This window comes from Sinocyclocheilus rhinocerous, unplaced genomic scaffold (assembly GCF_001515625.1).
Source record: "Sinocyclocheilus rhinocerous isolate Xijiao unplaced genomic scaffold, SAMN03320098_v1.1 scaffold24, whole genome shotgun sequence".
In the NCBI taxonomy this organism is placed as follows: Eukaryota; Metazoa; Chordata; class Actinopteri; order Cypriniformes; family Cyprinidae; genus Sinocyclocheilus; species Sinocyclocheilus rhinocerous.
Genome location: NW_015647124.1, coordinates 298280 through 311386, shown reverse-complemented (window position 1 = coordinate 311386; position 13107 = coordinate 298280). Strand labels below are relative to the sequence as shown.

At 37.0% G+C, this 13107-nt stretch overlaps 1 protein-coding gene across 1 annotated transcript in view; it reads right to left on the bottom strand.

Annotated features, from left to right (window-relative positions):
- Positions 1–13107, bottom strand: part of pcdh15b (protocadherin-related 15b) — a 215654-nt gene that overhangs the window by 195405 nt on the left and 7142 nt on the right. Inside the window, exon 2 of the mRNA XM_016513238.1 lies at positions 4675–4789. Coding sequence (XP_016368724.1) covers positions 4675–4771 — 97 coding nt within the window. The 5' untranslated portion in view covers positions 4772–4789. The remainder of the gene's footprint in view (positions 1–4674; positions 4790–13107) is intronic.

Below are 13107 nucleotides of genomic sequence, written 5' to 3'. Positions count from 1 at the left end.
AACATGCAAAATCTAATAGAATCAAAACATAGTGGACCAAAAGGTCAAGATTGAGCTACTTAGCATGGTCCTGTTAGCACCTGCGACTAACCTGCTCTAAAAACCATTTTTCTCAATGTAAATTTAGGCATATTTTTTTAATAATATACCAGCTGAGCTACTGCCATCCAAATGAACGGGAATGCTTAGAAACAGCTCTCTCTAGACCTTCTTGTAATGGACAGGAACCTCAGGAGAGTGAGAGATCCTTAAGAGATAAAGTCAGGAAAAAGTAGAGTCTGCTCTTGGAATGACAGTAAATGATCCTCACTGTTGGTTTTGCCTGATTCTAAAGCTGCCATCAAGCTGAATGAGTTTTGGTGTCTATTGGAATGCAGCTCCATTTCATTTCAGCTACACCAAGGAGCAAAAGCTTTGAGATCTATCATATTTTTCATAATGTACGTCATCTTTTTATCATCTGAAACAAAATAAAAATGAAATGGGAGGAAAAATGCTTTCCCATTCTCTCATAAAAGTATTGCCTTCCTCCAAGCAACTTTGCATTCTCTCGCAGAACATTTGGGTTTTCTAGCAAAAGTATTGCATTCCCCCGAGAAAATTTACTTCTGTCAGGACCACTATCGTCAAAGATGATTGACAATTAGCATACAGTTTGGATTGGCGGTATGGTTCTGTTCTGGGCAAGAACTCCCTGCGCATCCATGCTGCCTAGCATGGATGAGAGCAGGGAGAGCAGCAATTATCCCCCAGGGTAAACAGAACAGAACCAACATAAATGTATTGCACATATTGTTAAAGTTCAATTATTTTATGTACACATTTTAGAATTAGTCTGACTCAAAGGAGAATCAGAAGGCTGAATCCTGACTGACAGAGGAGGAGTTGGGGATGGAGGAGGTTAATTAGCTATTGAACAATGCAAAAACTGATGATAATACTGAGGGACCTTATATATGAATGCTTAGATGGGTGTCGTATTCCCATAGGTAGATGGGGATCAGCTGAGAGTCAGCTGATGCGAGCTTGACTAACGTGACCTGCCAGAACTAACGCTACGCTTGATATTCTCTCAAAACATTGCATTCTCTCTCAAAAATGTTGCGTTCCCACAAGAAACATTTGTGTTCCCTCGCAAAACATTTCCATTCTTTCGCAAACTTAGTGTGTTCTCTCGCAAACATATTGTGTCCCCCCAGGAAACATTTGCGCTGTCTCAAAAAACATATTCATTCTCTTACAAATGTTTTGCGTTCCCATGAGAAATTTTGCATTGTCTCACAAAAGGACTGCGTTTATCCGAGAAACTTTGCACTCTCTCACAAAAAAATGTGTTTTCTCGCAAACGTCTTGCGTTCCCCCCAAAATTTGCATTCTCTTGCGAAACATTTACAAGCTCTTTGAAAAGTACTGCATTTCCCCGTGAAAGTTTGCACTTGCTACCAAAAGCACTGAAATCTAGTTTTTCCTCCCACATATTAATTCCATCACAAAAGTGTCACAAATTAACACAAAGTTTGTTGGGGGAACGCAAAAGTTTCACAAGAGATTGCAAAAGCATTGAAATAATTGTTTTCCTCCCATCTCATTTTATTTTCCATCAAAATGTTCCCTTAGGGGCTTTGTATATTACTAAGCAACTTATAGGATGCAATTAATTTCAAGCATACAAAACAAGCGCACATTTAGACTGGCGAGCCCAAATTTATTTGTATAGCACATTTCCCCCACACTGGTAGTTTAAGTTTTGCTTTGAATAAGTTTAGGCTTGACATTTATAATAAATGTTGTTTATAATGAATGCCACTACAATTTATATTTGTTTTATACTTGTGTTTTTCATTCCTGTTTTGAAAACCATGATTTTCTGTTTCTGTTTTCCTCCTGAAAAATTCAATTGATTGACCTGGTGTGACTTCTTTTCCAGAAAATCCAGTACTGTATGCCTGATCCATATCTCAGCTTGAACTGTTGCCATATTTGTCGATGCTGAATGTAAAAACGATTGTAAGAGGTAATTACTGCAAAACCATCTGAAATATAGTGAAGTTTGAGGTAGGTATTTTATGCAAAGCGAACAAAAAGTGAAAATTTTGTCAAAAAAAGAAGAGGGTGAGAGCAGCCCATGAACATTAAGGTTGAAACCAACCAATCCTTTAAAAGATCCATTTACTAAAGTTTCCACACTGGAAAAAAAAGGTGGAACCAATAAATCAATGTTCAGTCTGGAATATCCTTTATCTTCAGTAAACCTGGAGGTCAAATGCAAAGTAAGCCTTCAACCCAGACAGACTTACTGTAGGGTAAATGTATGGCTTAGTGTTGTTGAAGTAATACACTGTACGGCAAATTCCAGTTATAGTCTGGCTACTCCAGTCATTTCAGTAAGGACAAAGAGTAAATCATTTCTATATGGACTTCACTTTGTGCACAGGGTGAAAATGTCATGCCGGAACAAAAAAGGCCCTTCCTAAACTGTTGCCACAAAGTTGGCAGCCCATAATTCTCCAGAATGTCACTGCTTGGTGCAGCATTAAGATATAAAACATTGTACAGCTTCCAAAACCATTAAGGGAGGAGGAGTCCATCTACTTTTGGTAATATATTTTAGTTTGGTCATTTATTTTAGTTTAGCACAATAAATGTTGTCTTTAACACTTCAAGTTTCTGAAGTCAAAATTCACTGACAATCATCCCTAACAGTAAGATCTTAACTTGAGAACCACAGAGACTGTAAAATGAAGTCAGAATCATGAACAAATCAGTTTGATAGGAAACTGAATCATTAAGTCTGATTTGCTAACTGGATCAAACAATTTATTGACAACCAGCTTAAAAGAATGATTCGGGAGGTTACAGCTCACTGGAGGGGAAGATATTGGTCCCAAAAAATGTTGGCCTATTTTCCATACAAGGCAGTTTTATGACTTAAATATAATTCACACATATGCTATTTTTAGGTTACCTTATGGTGTCCATCTGTTTTGGGGCTTGATGGCCATGGCAACCATAAACTACTGTTGTAAGAAAAATAGTTCCCCCCCCCCCCAAAAAAAAATCTTATTTTATGTTCTACATAACAATAAATGTATAAAATAATGCTATAGGTTCTAAATGTTATGAGGGCCAGTAAAAAACAAAAAAAGCCTTATTTTGCAGTTAACTATTTATTTAACACTTTGGGGAGGAGGAAAAAAAATATTTTTGTATCCAAAAATGACATAGTGTGTTTAAGTAAAATAAAATAAAAATATTACTGAATTGAAGCCTGAATGAAAAAGCAGTTTCCAACTCTTTGCAAGAGCAGGATCAATATATTAAGTTTCTTCACTTTCATATCAATTTGCTACATCGATAAAACACTTGGAAGGGAACATCTATGCAACAGTAAGGAAATACAGTTAATTCCAGTTGTGTCCAATGTGAAAGGATATGCGTCATCACAGATTAAGTGAGAAGAGAGTCTTGCTGTGTTTAGACGGGCTGGAGAGGCATTGTGCAAATTTCATACATCACAATCTGCATGAATTTAGAATCTATCATACTGTCATGGTGAGTCATTATGTGTTCTGCAGAGGCAAACATTTCCTACTAGTAATGCATATTATATAGTGACTATGCAAAAAATAAAATAGTGTGTAACAACGTAACAGTGAATGCATGTGTTATATTCGCATACATTGACTGTTACAATGTTGCACACAGTATGTTTTTTGTTTTTTTAGCATGTTTCTTAATTTTTTTGCGCTTTTATATATCAGGGGTTGCTATTAATCAATTTACTTACTAACTAATTCATTTTTGTCATATGAAGTTCACTTTAAAACGTACAATTTAAAGTGACAGATTTTCCCGTTGTACCACTGTCCCACACTTTCAATCTTGAAATATAAGAATCCATCATAAAAAAAATAATTATCCATTAAGTTTTTTAAAGCTGTGATAATCTAAATATGTTGAAAATATTTGAATATTTCTTGAGTGAAAATTCTTTGTATGAACACAGATTATGACTGTCTGTTGTAGCTGTGAAATTAAAAATGAATTAAAAATTAAAATGATAGCTACAAAATTAGCCAAAGGAAGTCATTTCCACCAAAAACATTTTCACATTCCCAAAAGAGTATAGTTGAAAATAAATAAATACTCATACATAATACAGTAGGCATGTTATATATGTAAAGGGCTCCGTACCAAAACCTAGTGTGCTACCTTGCTCAAATTGAACCTCGGCAGCACGGTGTTGCTGCTAGAATTTAACATTAGCATATTGCTAAATTAACAACGTACTCTAATAAGCATAAAAATACACAGACACACAAATATAAGAAAACTAGCCTCTGTGAAATTAATCACATTTTACTGTTACTTTTCAGTATTTAATTATTTATATTTATAATCAACATTTCTCTCACATTGCATACCATCTTAAATTATTATTATTATTTTAATTTTTTTGACTGAGCTTGTTGCAGTGCATTCTGGGATTCTTCATATTCGCGCTGCCTACCTTTTGGAACATCAGAAGTGCGCCTACATAGGCAGGTCACCAGCTTATGAAACAAAGTTTATGAGTTTTGGAAAACACAGATATCATCATCTAAATTTGATTGCTCCAAAGCAAGAATAATGAAGATGCCAGACAGTCAGGAAAATTCATGAGGGAGAACTTACCTTCTGAATCTTGAGAATAGCTAGCAGCGGTGAGCAGAAGAACGCCAATGCCTATTCCCAACCATTTAAAGAGCCACGACCTCTGGTGCATCTTCATGTATTACAGCATGCTCACCTGTGAACATAAAAGAGACAGATTACGGATAAAATGCTTCTCTCGCATATATGAGCCGCATAATGGTGGTTGCACCATTTAAGACGCATGAGTCATAAGTCGTATAATTGGTAGCCTTTAAACATGGTGCACTTCTAGACAGACTCTAGGGGGATTCAAATGCCAAGTGACCATTTGATTTTCATCTCTTTGAGGAAATGATTTACCGTTTGTCATTAAAAGCAATCCCAAGGACTTTGAAGTTTACTCACGGAACATTCTAATTAATTCTGGTATCAAAACAGACAATGATACCGGCTGAGTCAATTTCCCAACCATAATTACTCGAGTCATTTTACATCATAAAAATAATAGAGAGTTTGGCTTTGGGGATGTTGCATCAAACTGAAATCCTCGGTAATAACAGTGGGCAGGAAGTATTTGCTGCACATGTAACCTTTCCCTTTGAAGTGAGCAGAGAGCTAGATAGCGTTCTTCGTGTGAGAGATATAACAACCCACAGCAAAGTGCAGCTTTGAAGTTTGCAACATGTCTGAGGGGTCAACGAACTCCTTCCTGGAAAAGACTCAAAGACCAACATGCTCTGACAGGTTTGGATGGAAGGAAGAGATAAGCTTTGCTCCTAGATGAATAACGTCAATTTATTTATATTATGACTAATCAGAGGAGACCGAGTCAGAAGTGAATCTTACAATGATAAGAGTCTGTATCATCTGAAAGAAAATAGATAACGCAATCAAATCTATAGCAATTCTTTAAATGAGGTCAATTTTAGTGAAGGATGGAGACAATAGTGCTCAAAAACACTGATTACTGAGATTAGATGGTGCCCAATTTTACGTGATTTTGACAACAGCATGTCCATTTCATCAGAAAAAAAAGTTCTAAACAAGCGTACGGTTTCATTTTTATTATGTCTTTATTTTATTTCATCCCCCATTTTACAAGGTTTCACGGCTGTGTTATTACTCAGTATAAACAATTTTGTAGGCTAAAAATGAGTTAGCATTTTGCCACTTCCGGTTCCATCGTCCTGAAGTCAATTGGTTTTTTGAATGGGTTTTGGGTTAAATGCCTGAAAGGAGGTCTGAAGTTAACACAAGCTCAAGATATTTTCACGTTTTGTTCTACAGCTTAAAATACACCAGTAAAACCAGTAATGTGATTTTTTTTAAGCTTTTACTTGTCTTAAAAAAGGCAGCTGCTAACAAGTGGTTAAATGGGACTATAGTGATTTTCTGAGACCTTAAATGTCATCACACCAAACGGGGGAACTCATCTTATCATAAATCTGCTTTTTCATCCTCATTGTGTTTATAATCATGCTCTTGCCAACTATGCTCAAATTTTAAAATAAAGAGTAAACGAGTTGTTGGAAGCTTAACGGTGGTGACACTGGAGTCTCACAACTGAGGTGTTGCTATATAGCCCACCACGATTAGCTTTTTACATCTGGCCATTGTATTTTGGCTTCGAAATTCATAAACGTTGTGTTCATTGGTGAACAAAATGTGCACAATGAACAAAACAAATTATTGTCTTTTGTTGGCCACAAACCTTATGTCAAAAGCCAATGGAAAAATTCTATTGGGTCTTTGTCGAGGGAACCAGGGTGATGCTAACTTCCAGGTTGATAAATAAAAAATATATATCACGATAATATTTTTGGTCCATAATATCGTCCAGCCCTAGTGTGATATGCAAAATATAATTTTGTCAGCACAGTCCGTCAATAGATGTAGCTGTTATCAGATGCTGTGTTTTCATGTTTCATGAAAACAGGATTCAGGTTTCAATTCTGTTTCATGTTAGTTTTGTCAATACCGATTATAAATATATGATATGACAGTACATGGTTTTTTTTTGTATACGGCTATGTCGGCCCATATTATGTAACAGGCAGGGACAAGCAGAGTATTCTGTACCTGATTCTGACACTGTCTAATAAAATGTGTAAATAGGAACTGAGAGAACAAAACAGCCTTATTGGTAGCTGAAAGCATAATCAAGAAGTTAGCCTAAATATTTAATAAATAATAATGAATATTAATAAAAAAATGAATATTTAAAACTACCTTAAAAAATTAATAGCTATTTAATATTTAATAAAAAATAATACATATTTATTCAAGAAACACACATGTAGAACTCAACATATGTTTTGATTCTGTGGAAATCTATGAGTTCTGCAGGTACAGATTCATATGGGTCTACTAATAAACAAGGAAAAAACACACACACACAAACTTGGTTGCACAAAAACATAATTGTACATTTTATGTTTTCAGTTATATGGCCTACTTTTTCCCAGTACTCAGAATTGGTGATACAAAAAAAAAAAAAAAAAAAATTAATTTGACGTCATCGACAGATATACTATGTGAATGGAAATAAGTGCATTTCCAAATCACATAAGAACTGAATGAACATCACCTCAGCACAAGCTAGTCTTCAGCATCTGTAATACAATCTTGACAGATTTCTTTCAGGTATCAGGACATGGCTTTGCAAAACCTACAGAGGCTATTTTGAAAAGTCAATAACAAAAAAAATTTAAGAACTCCAGATGTCTGGTTGTGATCCAGATGTCAAATCACATCAGCAAATTCAAAGATACTTGACAAAAAGTTCCATTGCTGAGTGAAAAAGAGACAACCATAGAGAAGGAGAGAGGGAGACATGTACTTTCAAGCCTTTCGACTTGTACTACATCAAAACCCTCAACACTGGAGATGATCATTGCACTGCCATGCTCGCTGACTATCATTATGAATGGTCTTTGTTCTTCTGAACTGAAAGGGTCTTTGGAGACACGAATGTAATTTCATCCTCTGTTGTCAGGACGGAAGCATATCTCTCCCCTGTTTTCCTTAATACAAAGGTCTTCCTCTGGACAATCAATGACAGATGCTTCAGCGCTACGCCGTGAGAATGCAACGGATTGACGGCAGACGCAGTATGTCAAGGGGAGAGATCTATAAATGTTTCCTTCAAAATTTATTTTTAGCTTCAAGAAATTAGACAAAATTGAGTGCGGCCTTTTGTGTGCAGCCTTACAATCAGTGCACAATAAAGCTACGGGCCTCCAATAAGCTAATGGTCTAGAACAGCGCTCTCTAGTTGAACCCTAATCTCTCAGAGTAACTGAGACAACACCTGCTCGACTGTGTAAAGGTTTCCCTGAGCCACAATTTCACAAAGAGGGGCTGGACATATGTTGCCTTCAAATCACGTCAGAATAATCGTATTTATGAGATGAGTGCACATGAGTGTCACCAATGTCAAAATTACCACTAGGGAATCTTTTAAAAAGCCCAGGTATTCAAAATGCGGGTGTTTAATGGAGGAAGCACTTTTTTGTTGGTGGACAGATGGATGAATGGATTTATGAGAGAAAAACAGACACAACAATAGATAGAATTATATATAAATAGAACAGCAGATAGATAGATAGATAGATAGATAGATAGATAGATAGATAGATGATGATGGATGGATGGATGGATGGATGGATGGATGGAACAGACAGGCAGGTAGACTGACAGATAAAATGACAGACCGCTAGAAAGACTGATAGATAGACAGATAGACACACAGAATGATAGAACAATAGACAGACAGACAGACAGACAGACAGACAGAGAGATAGACAGATAAAATGACAGACCACTAGAAAGACTGATAGACAGACAGACAGACAGACAGACAGACAGATAGATAGATAGATAGATAGATAGATATAGATAGATTGATTGATGATCAAGACAGACAGACCAATAGATGGACCGCTATATAGACCAATAAAGAGAATGATAGAACAATAGATCGATAGAATGACAGACACACAGAATGATAGAACGATAGACAGGGACATAGATAGAAAGATGAATGAATCACAACAAGAGGAACAAAAGCACAACTGGCAAAAGCTCAATCTCCTATTAAATGAACCTTTTTTTTTCTCAATTACTGGCAAAAAGCAAGACACTCAAAGAGCAAAAGCACTTTTATTAGATAATTGAGGGTAATGCTAAAATCAGTCAGCCTCAACGCTGAACTGAGTGGGCTGGGTTTCTGACAAAGATCAGTAAGGTAATAGGCCACACTGAACCTGTCAACATAGCTAATCCATTACACTGCTCTGTGTTTCACTGACTGTGGAGCAGTACACCATTACATCAGCCACACGGTGGCTAGAAGACAACAGTCAGGACATAATGAAGCAGGGGCTAAATGCAATGTGATGGAACTGCAGAAGGCAGTGATTTATTCTGCCATGAGGAAATTAACATACCGTTCAACCACTGTTGACCACACTAGACTTGATAGTTTGTGCTTACCTGTAGTAAATGAATACAAGTTTAAATGGACAGTTTATTCAAAATGAAATTTAATCTCCCTCATGTCATTCCAATCCTGTATTCTGTTATTTTTAACACAGAACACAAGATTAGATATTGTGAAAAATGTTCAAGCAGTTCTTGTCCATTCAACTACAATTCATCCACAACTGTACTATCAGACTTTTAATAGAATTAATTTTTGGATGAACAGTTCCTTTAAGGCTTGATCTTGCCAGTGGTGTTTTACTGTCCAATTAGGTGAGTGGCTGAAATCAATCTTCTTTCATTATCTCTGGTATGAGGTAATCAGGCAGTGTGTGTTTTTAAAAAGACGGACGTCATCTGCCACGGCAAATGAACAGAAATAAGTCTTTCCTCTGACTCATGACTTATTCTCACTAATGTCTATTTGCCTCGTGATGAGTGACGCTTCGTGAGCTGTCATCTACTTTGAAGTTAAACTGTTTAGCATATGGATGGGGATAAATTATTAACTGGTTTAATCCACATTTGGTGATAATTTCCTTTCATTCAAAAACACAAGAACCTATGAGTTACTGGCTCATGTGGATGTTCTAAGATGAACAATCACAATATGGGGTAAAAAAGAACCAAATTAATTGATTTATCATCTGAGGTTGGCACAAAAGGATGTTTACAGTTGAATGATTCCGTTTTTTCCTATTCCGTGATTAATGGAGTAAAATAAGCAGGGTATGTGAACCGGAGTGTGTGTGTGTGTGTGTGTGGTATGAGAGTCCCTGAAACAGAAGCTGAATTGATTCTTTCCTCACTTCATTCTGTTCCTGAAAGTATTCATGGTGTAATTTCCTCAGATGTTTCAGTTCAGCTCGCTAAAATCAAGGATGAAATGGGAAAATTATGAAAATGGCTTCAAAACGGACCTAACCGGTCACTAATGCAAATCTAAATATCCCACATAATATATATATCATTTTTATTATTTTTACTGATCCACAGTTACTGATCATCTAAGAGAGACATTATTAACTTCAACTCATTTGGCTGCCCTATCCCTGCAGACCATAATCAATCCAGCTGATTCATTACATCTATAGTCAAATGTCATGGTACACACAGAGAGGAAGAGAGACTCTTTCATTTTCACAACTTTTTCAGCTCAAAACACAAACAAAATAAACAAAATCATGACAGGTTTATGACTTATTATATGATGATGTCTCCCGGACAAAAAAAAAAACTGCACAATAATGGATGCGCAGGATTAAACAATGCATCCAAGCATGTTCACCTGAACTGCTGAAAACATCACAACTTTCAAGAAACAGTTGAAGACGCACGTTTTCCGACACTTGACCACTCCACAACCATAAACCAATGCACTTGCCAAAAAAATCCTCCTTTCTCTTTTCTGCATTTCTCCTCTGCTTTAGCTTGTTTCCTAATCTAGCGTTCTAATAAATGTGGCATTGCATACTGCAAATATTGTTGCCTCTGTGATGAATTGCTTATGCTCATCTATTGTAAGTCGCTTTGGATAAAAGCATCTACTAAATGCATTACATGTAAATGCAAATATACTCATTGATTAACGTACATACAGTAAATAGAATAAATCAACGGATCAATGGAAGCTCAAACATGCTTGCTTACTTAGTTGAGCTTCTGTTGACCATATTTGATAAGCTCTGTTTGTGCATTAATATGTGTTTATTTGTGTTTTGCAGAAGAACTAAATCCTTATGGGCTTGGAACAACAATTAAATGAGGCTGAGTAAGTGACAGAATTTTCTTCTGCAAGAGAACACTGAAAATAAAGAAGCTATAAATTAGTTCTGGGTGGTATACTGGTTCATACCGAATACCGGTGTTTATTTTTGTTATGATATGAATTTTTAAAATCCCGCAAAAGTATGTCGCTTAAACAACGTTCGGAACGCGACACTGTTTGAAAGGGGTCCCTTTTCACTGTTGCACTGTGGTGAGGGAACAGCTGTATGTGTTACTAAGCGTGAAAGTTCCGAAACTGAAGCTGTAGAACTAATAGAACGTGATGACACAGAAGAACTCATCCACAATATCCACATTGACCGCCACAAATATCCACCGCCCCCTGCCATCAGCTCCCGCGTCTCTCACACACGAGAGCACTTTAAGATTTAGCAACTTTCAGACCCATTTAGCTGCTTTTTCCCATAGAATATTCATACTGACAAACCTAGCGACTTTTCTGGATAAACCTTAGCTATGGTTCAGTTGGAAGATTTCACCAGTGCTGTCCCGCGAACGCGAGGTCTGACTTTCCCGGAGAAGTGTCACCTCTCTCGGCGTCTGTTCTGTGCACTGAGCGGCAGAGAAGCAGCGCATTCAGTTAGCCGCACCGCAGCCGACTCGTCAATAAATGAGTACAAAACAGCGTTTCCTAGCACCTGTCGCTTACTGATTGTTTGGAATTATAAATATGAGCGTAGTTCGTCTGTTAATATCACATGCACTTTTTTGTTTGTTGTTTTTTTTAGTTTGTTACTCAGACGCAGGCAGTGCGCTGCATGAGACAAAAAAGTAATATAGCCAAAACAACCGCATAGCCGCTCTTTAGTGTAGATGCATGTTGATTTTATCAGACGATGCCGCGATTATAAATGAGAGTGACTCCTGGTTAACATGTATTAAAAGGGGTCGTGTTTAGTCACTATTTAGTGTGGTATTTTTTGACAATATTCACTCATCATGACAGTAAAATAGGGCATTCCAAGTCAATATACTGCAGTATTTCCTCTCTCAATCAGTAGAAAATATGGTTAACACCCGGTCATGCATGAAAAAAAAATACCGTCATGTACCGTGAAACCGGTATAATTTTGAAAAATACCGTGATATAAATTTTTGGTCATACCGCCCAGCACTACTATAAATATCAAGTTCTAATCTGAAAGAAAACCTACCAAATGTCAACAAGCTGAGAAGTATTTAGTCTTGAGAAAGACCTGCAGTCCACTAAGCCTTGACAGAATTCAGCTCAACAGCAAATGCAAAGCCACCGCGGGTTCTGTCAGAGGGCGACCTCCATCAGAGGGTCAAAACTCTCTCACTTTGTCCCCTTCCAGGTTTAGACAACCCCAGAGGGGTCAGATGTGTCAAACGACATTTCTTTTTAATGACAGGCTCACTGTATCCCACAAGCCCTCCACAATGCCACCGCCTCCAGTCAGTGTTTAGACCAGGTGGCTGAGATGAATTGGAGGGACGAACGTCCCTGAGTGTCTGATTACAGAGGCCCCATTTGATGAGGGTGCTCAAGCTAAATGAGCATTTACTATGGTTGCCTCAGAGCAGGTTAAATCCTATTAGCCAATGTCTTTAATGAGACAGCCAGAGACAGTGAAACAATGATGGGCAGCCTTGCAATGAATCAACCCACGCCAAGCACGATGGGTGGGGAGGGTACGCTGAAATATACAGAATCCCAAGCATGTAGGACATAGCTAAAAAGCGACGGATGCTTGGCTTTTGGCCACATTGGCAATTTCAAAATAGCCGATATGAATTCGTACACAAAGAATTGATGGTAGAAATATAGAAATGATATCTTCTGTATTCTATTTTATTGTAAGGAAATTAGGTTTAAATATTTTTTGTCAGCAGTGGAATTGGGTTGGATAAGCTCTTTTAATTTACTGTAAAACCCATGAGCATGTGTTTATTTCTGTAAATATTTTAAAGCTTCTGTTGGCCATATTTGATGAGCATTATGTATGTGTGTTGACGTGTTCATTTATATTTCGAAGGTGAACAAAAGGGTTTGGAATGACATGAAGGTTAGTAATTGATTATTTTTGAATAAACTATCCATTGAACATGAGTAATTAATGACCAAATTGTCCTTTTTGTGATGAACTATCTCTTGAAATGCAGTGAACAAGTACCTGGACATTTTTGGCTCATTTGGATTTGGATTTTGAGCTTGAGACCTGCAAGAGTATACTAAATATA